Source organism: Herpailurus yagouaroundi, unplaced genomic scaffold (assembly GCF_014898765.1).
Source record: "Herpailurus yagouaroundi ecotype Mexico unplaced genomic scaffold, PumYag 140, whole genome shotgun sequence".
Taxonomy (NCBI): domain Eukaryota; kingdom Metazoa; phylum Chordata; class Mammalia; order Carnivora; family Felidae; genus Herpailurus; species Herpailurus yagouaroundi.
In genome coordinates, this window is record NW_024412395.1 from 80,150,728 (window position 1) to 80,166,545 (window position 15,818).

General features: G+C 39.0%; 1 protein-coding gene across 4 annotated transcripts in view; it reads right to left on the reverse strand.

Moving 5' to 3' along the window:
- Positions 1 to 1,951: 1,951 nt before the first annotated feature.
- Positions 1,952 to 15,818, reverse strand: part of FLACC1 (flagellum associated containing coiled-coil domains 1) — a 67,412-nt gene continuing 53,545 nt past the window's right edge. For all 4 annotated transcript variants that reach the window (XM_040475848.1, XM_040475847.1, XM_040475850.1 and 1 more), the window contains 6 exons: positions 15,145 to 15,244; positions 13,281 to 13,384; positions 8,116 to 8,178; positions 4,657 to 4,746; positions 4,416 to 4,525; positions 1,952 to 2,465 (listed from right to left, as the gene is read on the reverse strand). In XM_040475848.1, the coding sequence (XP_040331782.1) occupies positions 2,345 to 2,465; positions 4,416 to 4,525; positions 4,657 to 4,746; positions 8,116 to 8,178; positions 13,281 to 13,384; positions 15,145 to 15,244 (588 nt within the window). In that variant the 3' untranslated portion in view covers positions 1,952 to 2,344. The remainder of the gene's footprint in view (positions 2,466 to 4,415; positions 4,526 to 4,656; positions 4,747 to 8,115; positions 8,179 to 13,280; positions 13,385 to 15,144; positions 15,245 to 15,818) is intronic.

Sequence of the window (15,818 nt, forward strand, 5' to 3'; positions counted from 1 at the left end):
CTGTGATCTGACCTAGCTAAGAAAACAAACAAACAAACAAAACCCTGCCTCATGTGTGATGCTCCCACATCCAACCTGAGCTCTTCTGGCATGTGTGCTGGGCGATCTCAGAAACATGTGAGCCTCCTCTCCTGAGTTATGAGGAAACCCTGATTTCAGACACCATGACTCTGTCTAGATTTAGATTATACAAAACTGAGGAATGATTTTCCTTGTTCTTATTATTTATAAGTACAATTAACCTCACTTTTGAAGGAACTGATGTTAATGGCATGAATTTTATTTTTTTGTGCTTCCAGTCTCTCCCTTTCCAAGCCATCCTCTACACTAATTTATAAGTTTTTAAAAAAAATTTTTTAACGTTTATTCATTTTTTGATAGAAACAGAGTGAATGGGGGAGGGGAAGAGAGAGAGGGAGACATAGAATCCCTAGCAGGCTTCAGGCTCTGAACTGACAGCACAGAACCTGATGCAGGGCTCGAACTCACGGACCTTGAGATCATGACCTGAGCTGAAGTCGGACGCTTAACCGACTGAGCCACCCTGGCGCCCCTGTAAGTTTTTTTAAATATAAATTTGAAGATGTAATTTCTTATGTTAAAAGCTTTTTTACCAATTGATTTGCTTTTGTTCTAACAATACTGTATCCCTTCCATGTATTTGCATTTGCTCTTTCTTTATGTGTTAATTCTAAATCTTTATAAACTTAAAAAAAACTGTTTCTTTAAAGAATGTTTTTTGAATAGTATTTCTTTTCAATAATGTTTTTAACATTATAAAATAGAATTTTCACTTACTGTTGGTTGGAGATTGTTTTGTTCATTTTGTGTTTGTTTTTTGTCATTGACCTCTCACAGGTGGAAAATGTTTAGATCATAGATATGTTTTACTTTAGTTCCCCAGTGTTGGCTCATACAGTTGTAAATTTTAAAAATTTATTGCCCATCTTTTCATGTGTCTGTTGGCCATCTGGATGTTTTCTTTGGAAAAGTGTCTATTTATGCCTTCTGCTCATTTCTTCACTGGATTCTTTGTTTTTCAGGTGTTGAGTTTGGTAAGTTCTTTATAGATTTTGGGTCTGAGTGGCTAAAATTAACAACTCAGAAACAACAGATGTTGGCGAGGATGTGAAGAAATGGGAGCCCTCTTGCACTGCTGGTGGGAATGCAAACTGGTGCAGCTGCTCTGGAAAACAGTGTGGAGGTTCCTCAAAAAATTAAAAATAGAATTACCCTACAACCCAGCAATAGCACTACTAGGAATTTATCTAAAAGACACAGAAGTGCTGATGCATAGGGGCACTCGTACCCCAATGTTTATAGCAGTGTTTTCAACAATAGCCAAATTATGCAAAGAGCCCATATGTCCATCAACTGATGAAAGGATAAAGAAGATGTGGTTTATATATACAATGGAATACTACTTGGCAATGAGAAAGAATGAAATCCTGCCATTTGCAGCAATGTGGATGGAACTGGAGGGTATTATGCTAAGTGAAATAAGTCAGTCAGAGAAAGACAGATATCATATGTGTTCACTCATATGTGGAACTTAAGAAACTTAACAGAAGACCAGGGGGGAAGGGAAGGAGAAAAATAGTTTCAAATAGAGAGGGAGGCAAACCATAAGAGATTCTTAAATACAGAGAACAAACTGAGGGTTGATGGGGATTGGGGTGGGGAGAGGGGAAAATGGGTGATGGGCACTGAGGAGGGCACTTGTTGGGATGAGCACTGGTGTTGTATGTAAGCGATGAATCATGGGAATCTACCCCCAAAACCAGTTGCCTGCCCTGTGGGGATTTGAATTCTGATGATTGTTTAGAGAAGGTGGCAAGGATCATCAGACACTTTTTCCAAAATCATAGTATAGGGAACACGATTGAGAAGTGGAGCAGTGGGGACACATGTAAGAGAGAAAGGATTTTTGGAATTGAATCAACAAATTACATTTTTGCTAGGTAAATGCCCCAGGGGGACAAAAGGTGTATTTCAAAATATAGTCAATATTTAATAGGAACAAGTTCTTCGGATCAGTGTTTTCATAATGAAATGTGTAAATGTGGAAGAGAAAATAGTATAATACCCAGAGAAAGTTTAGATCCAGGTATAGGGAACATCACTTTACAATGAAGAGTCTTGAAAGCCTGTATAACTGAGATGAGAATTCAAACATTCCCAACCACTTAGAAGAAAGGAAATTTTGAAAAGGCAAAAGTAGAACCCAGGCAACCCAAGAACTAAACTCATAATATACATTTCTCAAGAAACTCTCACGGGAGTTGTCTAAGCCTATGGAGATGGTGTTCCTAACATCTTTTGTATTGGAGAACAACTTTTCTGCTCATAGTTCTTGTTTTTCATTGCTATCATCTTCTAAATTATCAGAATCATTCTCATACATAGAGAGAAACCTCCCAGATCGTTCCTTATAAATTTCTTCATTCTTCACAATTATTTTTTGCCTATAGAGAAAAAGAACATGTATCACTATAGACTCAAGGATAGAAGGGGATGTAGGATATCTGAGGGGAGAGAAATGTGGTTTCATTCCTTCACTGGGGGCAGCTGCACACATTACTTATAGGTTTGTTTTTTTTTTAATGTTTATTTATTTTGAGAGAGAGAGTCCCAAGCAGGCTCCACGCTGTCAGAACAGAGCCTGATGTGGGGCTTGATCCCATGAACCATGAGATGATGACCTGAACCGAAATCGAGTCAGACGCTCAACCAACCGAGCCACCAAGGCACCCCATACTTGCAGTGGTTTTGAATTTAATGAGAAATGATATTTAGGTTACCAAATTCTCAAATGAGGAATATTCTGCTGAGGGGAAACAGAGTATGCCATCCCAATATACCTTGCATATTGATTACTTGAGTTAAAGTTACTTAAGCAACAGCCAGTGCAAGAAAGGCATTCTGACCCTCTTTGTTCCCCTGAAAGTAGGAAATATATTTTTCATATGAATATACCTTCCCTATACCAGAAGGTAAAGAGATATCCCTATCAGCAGAAATAGGGAATTTAAAGCTAAGAAGTCTGTATAAAAAAAACCTGGGTGGCTTAGTTGGTTGAGGGTCTGACTTGGGCTCAGGTCATGATCTTGCGGTTTGTGAGTTCAAGGCTCACATTGGGCTTACTGCTGTCAGCACAGAGCCCATTTCAGATCCTCTCTTCCCCTCCCCTGCCTGTGCTCTCTCTCAAAAATAAATAAACCATAAAAAAAAAAAAAACCCAACAACTCTGTTACTTACTTACTAATTTAGTACCCCAACCCCAAACTTCTTTGTCTTGTCAATTCTTTACAAATTTATTGTTACTTTGTCTAAAAGGTATAACTGCCTGATTTGTTCACTTCTTTGAGTCTCATATTTTACTGAGCTCCTATACATACAAAATTAAATTTGTTTTTTCCTGTTAATCTGTTTTATGCCAATTTAACTATTAGATCAAAGAACCTAGACAAGAAGGGATAAGTTTTACTACCAAATCAATACAATGAATAACTTCCCTTTATTGAAATATCTACCAAAAATTTATCCCAATGATTTAAAATGCATTTCCAGTTAACAGTATTATTTCTGACCTAAAGTTGACTTCCACATGAACTAAACGCAGCTGTATCTAAGTGTAAACCACTGACACCTAAACCCATAACCCCTCAGGGGACATGGTAAAAACTCAGAACTCAGATGGGTTGTTACAATAGCTTCCAATCGTTCATTCATTAAATATTTATTAAATATCTCTTAAAGATTCCAACTGTATGACATTCTGGAAAAGGCAAAACTACAGAGACTGTGAAAAGATCAGTAATTTCCAGGAGTTGGGAGGGGAAGCAAAAAATGAATAGGTGGAGGGCAGAGGACTTTAGGGATTTAAAATTTATTCACAGAACTGAATAAACTCAAAGACCCTCAGATAGGGGCATCTGGGTGGCTTAGTCAGTTGAGTGTCTGACTTTGGCTTACATCATGATCTCGCAGTTCACGAGTTGGAGCCCTGCATCGGGTACTGTCGGTGTGGAGCCTGCTACAGATCCTCTGCTCCTCTCTCTCTCTCTCTCTCTCCCCTCCCCTACTTACTCTCTCTGTCTCTCTCAAAATAAATAAATTAATTAAAAAATAAAGATCCACAGGTAAATTTCATGTGCTGTTTTGAATAAAAACTAAGATGTGATAAGGGAGAGGAGTCTAGACACATGCCCAGCACCACTTCAGATGAAGTGTCTGTCCTTAGCAGGTGACTTCCGTGGCCAGGCTTTGAATGACTATTTCCCTCCTGGAAGTGCCTGTGCCTTGACTTTATTAAGAAATACCTGGGTTCATCTTCATATCTATTCCTCACCCAAACTCCCTTCCACTTTCTAAAGATAACTCAGCCATGTCTTTTTGAGCAGCATCATGCACACCTTAGATGAATGTTTTCTTCTGTCAGAAGCTGTATGGTGTATTTAAACTTTTCTTCAGTCTCGGCAAGCTTGGTCTGGAGTGTTTTCTCCAGATTTCCCACTGTAGCTTTCTGAAAGACATGTAAATTTTAATTGCTCTCTTTCCCAAACCAGAGTCACCCAGAGCAAAGCTACATGGCAGAACCATACAGAGACCTGGATTCCTCTGCACAACCCTATCCCCACTCCAGCCAGGACTCACCTCTCTCTGGAGTTCCATCTGGGTTTGGTAGAGGGTTGTGTTAAGTGATTCTAAGATAACAGATTGTGCATTCAACTCTTCCTCCATGACCTGTTTAAGAAGACAACAATGTCTATCTATTTATTCTCTTCTGCAGGGTGCCTGGACTAGAATGTGAAGCGTCAACTTTAGCTACTCCTTCTCCTTCACTGTTCAGTCACTGTGCCCTCTTCTATCTCCTTTATGTCTTGCCCATCTATATCCTCATATGCAGACTCACTATCACTGCCCCAGAGCCAGCCCTCACCAGAGCTCCCGTGGTTGTCACAATAGCTACCAATCATTCATTTATTAAACAAATATTTATCAAATATCTACTCCAGATTCCAACTATATGACATTGGGGAAAATGCAAAACTATAGAGACAGTAAAAAGATCAGTTGTTGCCAGGGATTGGGAAGGGAAGCAGGGATAAATAGGTGGAGGACAGAGGAGTTTTAGGTAAAGAAAATATTCTGTATGATATTGCAGTGGTGGGTACATGGCATGATGCATTTGATAAAACCTATAGAATGCATAACACAAAGAGTGAGCCCTAATGTAAACTATGGACTTTAATTAAAAATGATGTATCAATATTGGTTCATCAGCTGTAACAAATGTACCGCACTAATGCAAGATGTTAATAATAGAGTATATTGTATGTTTGTGTTGGGAGAGGATATGGGCACTCTCTGCACTTTGTTTAATTTTTCAGTAAACCTAACATTGCTCTAAAAAATAGCCTTTAAGCGGGGCGCCTGGGTGGCGCAGTCGGTTAAGCGTCCGACTTCAGCCAGGTCACGATCTCGCGGTCTGTGAGTTCGAGCCCCGCGTCAGGCTCTGGGCTGATGGCTCAGAGCCTGGAGCCTGTTTCCGATTCTGTGTCTCCCTCTCTCTCTGCCCGTCCCCCATTCATGCTCTGTCTCTCTCTGTCCCAAAAATAAATAAACGTTGAAAAAAAATAAAAAAAAAATAGCCTTTAAGAAAAGTTGGTTTGAGAGAGAGAGAGAGCACACTAGTAGGGAAAAGGGGCAGAAGAGACAGAATCTTAAGCAGGTGCTGTACTCAACACAGAGGTCATGACCTGAGCAGAAATCAAGAGTCAGATGCTCAACCGACTGATCCACCCAGGCACTCCTTAAAAATAGTCTTTTAATTAGGAAAAACACCTACTATTATAGGCACTAGGAATATTATGATGAATAAGAAAAATATAATTTCTACTCTTATGGAGATACACCCAAGTAAAGGGGATGAAAAGAATTAAAGTCAATAAAATAATTACAATAATAAATTAAAAATAAACCAAGGATGAAGATAGAAGATGCAGTGTTAGTGTGGAGAAGGGATAAATGTGGAATCTACTACATTAGATAAACGCTGAAGAGACAATAAAAATGATCCAGATGGCTCTGTGCTTTCAGATGTCAGCCTCATTTAACTCCTACATATCTTCAGAGCTCTTCCCATGGAATAAGCATCTTCTCAAGATGTATAAACTAGAGAGGTACCATCTCTCACTGTATTTGCATTGTACAAAGCACTGTACTAGGTCATTTAGCATTCTTTTGTTTGCTTATTCATTCAAAAAAATCAGCTGGTATTTACTAAATGTCTGTGATGTGCCAGGTACTATTCTAGAAACTGGAGATTAGTGGTAGAATAAACAGACAAAAATCTCTGCTTTCATTCATTGAGTTTATCAGGTTAGAAAGTTATAAATCTGTATAGAGGAGCGCCTGGGTGGCTCAGTCAGTTGAGCATCCAACTCTTGATTTCAGCTCGGGTCTTGATCTCACAGTTTGGAGAGCCCCTCGTCAGGTTCTGTACTGAGTATGAAACCTGCTTAAGATTCTCTCTCTTCTTTCTATCCCTCTTCTCTACTCATGTGCTTGCTCTCTCTCTTAAAATAAATAAATAAATAAATGTAAAAAAATCTGTATAGAAAAATAAAACAAGGAAATGGAAGTGTTGGGGAGGGTGTTAAGCCTTTAAATAGAGTGGCCCTTCAGAAATGGCATTTGAACAAAACCAGAAAGAGGTAAGGAAGTTAGTTGTGTGGATATCTAGGAAAGAGCTTCCCAAGAAGAGTGAATGTCAAGTGCAAAGACCCCAAGTAAAGGATCCTTGACTGTTAAAAATACAGCAAGGAGTCCAGTGCCATTGCAGTTGTGTAACAAAGGGGAAGAAATAGAAGGAGATAAGGTTAGGGGAAAGAATCATGAGCACAGAGCAGGTAGAATAATCCCCAGCCTCAACACAGGACTGGGAATAGTTACATTCCCACCAACCAGAGTACACAGAGTATTGGGTAGACTACTCAGAAGGGTATTATCTCTGTAGGGGGGAAAATTAGCCTTAAACTAAAGACTGCTTTAACTTAACTGCATCCCAGAACAAAGTCCAACAATATTTAAAGAAATACAAAAATATTCAGCACCCAACAAGGTAGTTTGCAATCCACCTTTTTGGTTTGTTTGTTTTGATTATGCTTACGCTCAAGGTGGGGGTTGAACTCACAACCCAGAGATCAAGAGTCACATGCTGTATGGACTGAGCCAGCCAGGCACCCCCCCGCACCCAACAAGGTAAACTTCACAATGGCAGGCCTCCAAAAAAAAAAAAAAAAAAAATTACCAGGCATGTAAACAAGTGAGAAAATATGACCACAAATGAGGAGCAAAATCAATTAACAGAACCAGAAAGGAATGATAGAATTAGTAGACAAGCTCATTAAAGCAGCTATTACAATGCACTGGGTTTTCCTTGCTCCAAAGCCTATCTGTCTACCATGCAGGACATTGAGGCTTGTTGACCCAACAATGCTGAAGCCTTGCCTAAGCTCTAAGATATAATTCCATGATTTTATAATGGCTAGTCTTTTCCCAAACATGTCCATTCTGGATCCTAGTGTAAGAAGAATCAGAAGGCAGTTCATGGGTTTGAACAGTTTCCCTTCAGGTATCTCCCACATGGAAGTGCCATAATTTGTCCCAGAAGAACAGAATTCTTTGAGGAAGCTGTTGGGGTTGAGGCACATTTGGAATATCAAGGAGAGGCTTGGAATTAGAGTTCCCAGGGTCAGTATTGTACTTTTTAGAGTTTAAGGGAAGAATTTGGTATTTTACAAATCAAGACTCTTTTGTGGTTTGAGCCTTACTAGAAATGGAACGCATTTGACACTGAAGATCACACAGCATATTGCTCATATATTTGCTCAAATTGCTCTAAAAAGACACAAAGGCTCTGTTTTACAAATGACTTTGTATTATAGTTATAAAGTTCTATTTGACTTGTTGAATCCAGCAAACTCAGCTTTGGGTCTTCCTTTTGTTTTGTTTTGGAAAATTATAATAGATTCTATTTTATTGAGGGTATATAATTTTACTGGTGTATTTGTAAGATGCTAATTCCACAAGAAAAATGAAAGAGCTTACCTGTTTGGTCTTTCTCAGCTCCTCTAATTGCAAGGTGTCCTTTTCATGTTGTTTCAGTAGCTCCTAAAAACAATTTTATTCGGAAAAGGTCAGCACTGGGGTTTCTGGCACTTCTTTCAGAGACTTGAGAAAGCCAGAATAGGATTCCAGAATGTAGTATTCACCAAAGTTTAGATATTGGTGTAATGAAGCACACATTTAATTTGTTGAAGGTAAATTTTGAAAATCTTAACTTATGTGCAATATATATATATATATGTTTAAATATATAATATATATAAATATATAATATATAAATACATAATATAAAAATATATAATATATAAATATATATAAATATAATATATAAATATATATTATATAAATATATATATATATTTTAAAACTCAAGTTAGTTAATATACAGTGTAGTCTTGGCTTCAGCAGAACCCAGTGATCAATCTCTTACATAGAACACCCAGTGCTCATCCCAACAAGTGCCCTCCTTAATGCCCATCACCCATTTAACCCATCCCCACACCTATGACCCCTCCAGCAACCCTCAATTTGTTCTCTGTATTTAAGAGTCTCTTATGGTTTGCCTCCCTCTCTGTTTTTATCTTATTTTTCTTTCCCTTCCCCTATGTACACCATACACACACAAAAAATCAAAATGGATGAAAGACTTAAATGTGAGCAGGAAACCATCAAAATCCTACAGGAGAAAGCAGGCAGCACCCTCTTTGACCTCAGCTGCAGCAACTTCTTATGTGACCTGTCTCCAGAGGCAAGGGAAATAAAAGCAAAAATGAACTATTGGGACCTCATCAAGATAAAAAGCTTCTGCACAGCAAAGGAAACAATCAACAAAACCAAAAAGGCAACCGATGGAATGGGAGAAGATATTTGTAAATGACATATCGGATAAAGGCTTAGTATCCAAAATCTATAAAGAACTCACCAAACTCAACACTCAAAAAAACAAGTAACCTAGTGAAGATCACAATTTCAGACTTTAAGCTACATTACAAACCTGTAATCATTAAGACAATATGGTATTGGCACAAAAACAGACACATAGATCAATGGAAAAGAATAGAAAACCCAGAAATAGACCCACAAATATATGGCCAACTAATCTTTGACAAAGCAGGAAAGAGCATCCAATGGAAAAAAGACAGTCTCTTCAGCAAGTGGTGCTGGGAAAACTAGACAGTGACATGCAGAAGAATGAACCTGGACCACTTTCTTATACCATATCACATCAACAAATATTAAAAAGACACCATATTTTCATCAAGGACTTTGTTGTTAATGTACATATTTAATATTGTTGAATATTCATTTATCCACAGATTTATCTTTATATTCAATGCAATCTCAGTCAGAATACCAGCAAGCTTTCTTGACAAACTAATTCTGAAATTTATGTAGAAATATAAGTGATATAGAGGCACCTGGGTAGCTCAGTCAGTTAAGCGTCTAACTCTCAATTTTGGCTCAGGTCATGATCTGACAGTTCATGGGATTTGGCCCTGCATTGGGCTCTGTGCTGACAGTCCAGAGTCTGCTTGGGATTCTCTCTCTCTCTCTCTCTCTCTCTCTCTCTCTTTCTCTCTTTTCCACTTGTGCTTTCTCTCCCTTCTCTCTCAAACACAAATAAATAAACTTAAAAGAATGTAAATGATATAGAAGAGTCAAAATAACATTGAAACACAAGAGCAAAGCTAGATTTTTACTCCCTGATTTCAAGCTACAATAATTAAGATGATGGTTGTCTTGGCCTTGGTATGGACAAATAATTCAATGGAACAGAACAGAATCTATTCCCCCTCACCCCACCCCTCAAAACACAGCAAAAACATCACGGCAACTTAATGGAGAATGGAAAGTTTTTTTCTATAAATCATGCTCAAACAACTAGATATTTATACAGAAAAAAGTGACCTATGACCTCTATCTCACTCTATACATAAAAATTATTCAAAATGGATCACAGAATCATAAAAATTAAAATTACAAAGCTTTTCAAAAGATAGAATATCTTTGTATCCTTGGACTAGGCAACAATTTCATAGAAAGGACACAAAAAGCTGTAATTTTCCTGTGAAAAGGAAAAAATTAATAATTTGCTTTTCATCAAAATAAAAAAATTCTGCACATCAGAAGACAACATAAGTAAAATGAAAAGGCAAACCACAGGCTAGGAGACAGTATCTGTAACACATATATCTGACAAGGAACTTGTATCCATATTATGTAAAGGTCTCCTACATATCAATAATAAAAAGATAAAGAATCCAAGTTTTTTCAAATGACAAAGACTTAAACCAGCATTTCACAAAAGAAGACATATAAATTGTCTGATAAGCATATAAAAAATTGCCCAACATAATAGTCAGGGAAATTAAAACTGTAATGAAATACCATTTCATACCATTTCATACCATTGGAAGGGTCAAAATTAAAAAGGATGTCAATACTAATTGTTGATGATAAGGAGCAACTGGAATTCTCATAGATTTAAGGTGCAAGAGTAAAATGATACAACTACTATGGAAAATAGCTTGGTATTTTCTTATAAGGTTAAACCTATAACTACCCGAGAGACCAATAATAATACTGCTAGGTATATACCCAAAGGAAATGAAAGCTTGTGCCTATGGAATATTTGTACAAGGGTGGTTACAAAAGCCTTAATTATAAAATAGGGAGGACAAAAAACGGAAACAACCCAAACCTCCAAAAACAGGGAAATGGTAAACACATTGTGTGATATTCCTACAAAAGAATACTACTAGATATAAAAAGTAAGAAATTACTGATATAAACAAAAAATAGATAAATTTCACAGGCACTGTAGTGTGGAAAAAGAAACTATATACAAAAGAGCATACACTACATGATTACATTTACATGAAACTTAAAAACAGGTGAAACTAATCTATGATGGGAGGAATCAAAACAGTGGTTGTCTTGGGTCAAGTTTTGAGGGAGATAGGGCTGAACTGGGAAGGAACACAAGACTGATTTCTGGATTGCTGAAATGCTCTAGATTTTTTTTTAAATTTATATCCAAGTTAGTTAGCATATAGTGCAATAATGATTTCAGGAGTAGAATCCAGTGATTCATCTCCTACATATGACACCCAGCGCTCATCCCAACGAGTGTCTTCCTTAACGCCCCTTAACCATTTAGCCCATTCCCCCTCCGGTAACCCTCAGTTTGTTCTCTGTATTTAAGAGTCTCTTACATTTTGTTGCCCTCCCCGTTTTTATGTTATTTTTGTTTTCCTTCCCTTATGTTCATCTGTTTTGTATCTTAAATTCCACATATGAGTGAAGTCATAATGATATTTGTCTTTCTCTAACTGACTAATTTCACTTAGCATAATACACTGTAGTTCCATCCACGTTTTTAAAAATGGCAAGATTTCATTCTTTTTGATTGCCGAGTAATACTCCATTGTATATATATACCACATCTTCTTTATCCATTCATCTGTCGATGGACATTTGGGCTCTTTCCATACTTTGGCTGTTGTCGATAGCATTGCTATAAACATTAGGGTTCATGTGCCCCTTCAAAACAATGCTTTTGCTAAGTGTAAATTATGCTTCATGAGAGAGACAGAGTACCATTTACAGATTCATAGTCAGCATCATTGGAGAAAAAATAGAAGAGAGGAAAGGATGCATGCAGATGATCAACTCTCTCCCCACTAGAGGAATTGCTACTTCTTATTCAGATGTCTGAGCTCTCTATACCCCAGAAGAATTGGACACACTGCACAGCATGTCCCACACCCACATTACTGTTTTGCTCAGTTATAGTGAATGTCAGAAATGGGCTTTTATTGGTGAAATTAGTGTTTTTTTAATTGGCATGATAGTTGGAAATGTACTCTTAAAAATGGAATATTGAAGGTAGATACTATTTAAATTTTTTTTTTTACATTTTTATTTATTTTTGAGAGACAGAGACAGAGCACAGTGGGGGAGGGGCAGAGAGAGAATGAGACACAGAATCCGAAGCAGGCTCCAGGCTCTGAGCTGTCAGCACAGAGCCCGATGCGGGGCTCGAGCTCACAAACTGTGAGATCGTGACCTGAGCCAAAGTCAGACACTTAACCGACTGAGCCACCCAGGCACCCTGAAGGTAGATACTATTTTAGAGACACTGTCCACTTTGCAGGAAAAAAGTACAGGAATCTAACAAAGCCTATAGCCTACACACTCAGGAATGGTGTCTAAGGTTTGATCCCTAAATGGTCCTGTGTCTGCTTAGGAGGAGCTCCAGCTGCCAGATGCTGACTACAGTGGTTACAGAATCCTACCTCTGTACTACCCTTGCATACACCTCTGATGAGTCTTTCATGTACCTAAAAGTTCAGAGAGCTGGTGGTATAACCACTTGGGGCCTGCTTGCTAGTAATGCATGTTTATTTAGTAAATGTCTCTATGTCTGAGACCTGTTTTCACTATGATCTGGCATCAGTATCAAGGTTGTAGGGGAGTGATTAACAAGAGTAGCTACATTTTAACCCCTCTAACTTTTGTTTTTCTTTCAATGTTTATTTATTTTTGAGAGACAGAGACAGAGAGTGAGTGGGGGAGGGGCAGAGAGAGAGAGGGAGACACAGAATCTGAAGCAGGCTCCAGGCTCTGAGCTGTTAGCACAGAGCCCAACTTGGGGCTCAAACTCACAAACCGTGAGATCATGACCTGAGCCTAAGTCACATGCTTAACTGACTGAGCCACCCAGGCGCCCTTACCCCCTCTAACTTTTAGATAGATCCTCTTAATTACTAAGAGCTATACATGACCAACTTGCTTAGTTTAGTTTGCTACACTGCCCTTTCTCTTCAGCTACAGTCAAGAATGAGGAGGACATTCAGAAACTGGGAAAATTTGGCAAAATAGGGAATTTCACGTTTTGTATGTGTTTAGCATTCTATTATTTCCCACTAGTTTCAGATTTCATTCCACAGTGACCCTGTGGTAAGACCGTGTAGATAAAGGACAGCAAGACTGCCAGTCTACTTGCATATATTTCCAAGGAAGCTGGGAAAGGAAGAATATGCCCATAAAGGCAAAATTGTGCCTAATTACAGAGGCACACCTAGGAACCGGATGTCCCACCTAGGCTTCATGCTCAACCACTCATGTGCTTTGGGCTAAGTTACCTCCTTCTCTCGATTGAAGTTCTCAAAGACGGTACTGTAGGAGTCATTTATTTTCTTCTTTTCTTCTTCTGACTCTAACTCAAACCTTTTTGTCATATTATGTTCTGGGGGTGAGAAGAAATTACGTATATGAGTAAATGTGGGGAAAGCACATACAGAGAGAAACTGAGAATATCTAAAGGTAATAAAAATTCCAGACTGGGTCAAACTCAAGTTCCTTTCAGCCTGTCATTCAGCCTCTGATGCTCACCTAGAAATGCTTGGGAATCAGGTGAACATGGTGGCAGTTTTCAGTGATATCAGCCATATGGTTTTACTCCTAATGTCTCTGATTTGTGTGTGTGTGTGTAATTTTAGATCTGTTGCTTATTATTTTGTCCATTCCCTCTGCTGAAGTAACTACATTTTCTTGGATATTCTTACCTTAAAATATAGCTCTTGACTAATGTGAATTTTCCAGCAATAAAATTTATTCTGTACTTAACCCTGGGGTAGAGGAAGGCTTAAAATGTTTCTGGTGCAGGAGAACTTACCAACTGAGCCCCAAAACCAAAGAGGAGAAAGGAGGGGTGAGGGGCTGACACAGATTTCTTCTTCAGCTTCATGGTGCTGGGAATTATAGGGAGGCAACCCCTAGGCTCATCCTGTGAGTAAGCTGGGAATGATAGGAGGCTACCCCTAGAGGGCTGAGCTACACTATGCACAGCTGAAGTCTGCTCTTTCAAAATTGGGTGTAACATCTTACTTAGATTTTGACAACATGGGATGAGTGTGGTATGGGTGGCCAGAAGTCTGGAAGAAGGCCTGGGTTATGTTACACCAGGCTTCTGAGTAAAGCCTCAGATAGGTTCAGCTCCTCATTCCTTTCCTCACCCTTAGTTCCAGGGTCTTCATGCTGCCTTCCTGCAGTCAAGAGTCCCCACCAGAGTGGGAATAACCTTGAGGATTAACTTACCCAGGGAGTTTCTGCATTTAAATGAGTAATTTGTTGAACAGCCAAGTTTGATATGAACTGGGGTGAGGCAGGATGTGGTATAGGTTTGTAGAGGCTCCACTCCTACCTCAACCAATCCTCTAGGTCAGGGAGCAAAGTCTCCATAAATTCCTTTCTTCTTTTTCCACTTAGGAAGATGCTTGCTGAGGGTAGGAGGCTCATCCATAACACACTTTTTTTAAAGTGGGCTCTACTCCCAGTGTGGAGTCCAACATAGGGCTTGAACTCACAACCCTGAGATCAAGACCTGAGCTGAGATCAAGGGTCGGACACTTAACTGACTGAACCATCCAGGGCCTCCATAAAACACTTTCTATGATCCAAACTCTGTGCTAGGTGTTGGAAATACTAAAAATATATAGTAATATATAAATGTATCAAATCAACATGTTGTACTCTTTAAACATATGCAGTGTTATATGCCAATTGTACCTGAAAAATGGAGATCCTCTGGGGGGATATGGGAATACAGAGGCTCTCAGTATGATTGTGTTGTCACTCTCCCAACAAGTGAATATTTGAAACTCTAATTCCAGAACATTTTTCTGGAAATTTGGGGTCACTTGTATCCAGGTAACAAGTCAATGCTCCTACAGATGTCCCAGAGCTTGTTCCAGACCATGATGGCTAAGCTTGGAATTGGAGAGCTTTGGAAGGTACGGGCTTATACCCTCAAATAGCTGAGTTTTATAAAAGACTCCATCCTTGCTGTCACTTGTTGAAAACTCCATGTACTCTTGATTCAGGAATCCAGCCCTGTGGCCATCACCTTTAGTGAATCTAAAGCTGATGTTCTCAAGCTAAGACCAAACTTAATGGCAGGTTTTTTTTGGTACACGTGCCATCAAAAAGAGAAGTTCTTGTACTCACTTTGCTGTAGCAGGATCTTTTCCCGCTCCAACTTCTCATCCTTCTCCCATTCGGCTTTCTTCTTCAACCACTTATCTTCCATTTCATCATAAATGCTGTCCTGCAGAGGTACAAAGGCATTATGAAAAGAATCCTGGAGAAGACTGCACACTGGCTCCAGGCACAGCATTGGGCCCTTTAAAGCTTCCCTCACTAGAATGCTTGCTGGGAGTCCCTCTGTGGGTGGTTGGTGGGAGTAAATTCTAGCCCAGCCCATCCAAGGGCCTGTAGAACCCTAAAGTCAAAGGCAAGTTCTGCATGTGTTTGTCCCACTGGAACTGGGTTTCCTTTGAAGACAGGTAGGACTCCCCTGCTGCAAATTCACATGTCAGCTCCCTCTGAATCATGAATCACTTATCAACAGCCCATGAAGAAACAAGGGAAATGCCTAGTAGTTAATTTGAACACTTAGAAAACAATAGTATGTTTTTCAGACACTGTCTATTTTTAACTCAGCAAATCTAACTTCCTTTGTGGGTGAGGTTAAATAAGCCTAACCTGATGCCAATCCTGTTGGTTGGTTCAGACTTCATGGGGGTGGGACTCCAGGAGGAGGAAGGCCTAGGACCTGGATGCTGCTAGTAACATCTCAGTACCCTGACCTCCTTTTTTCCCCCAGGTTAGCAGCATAACTC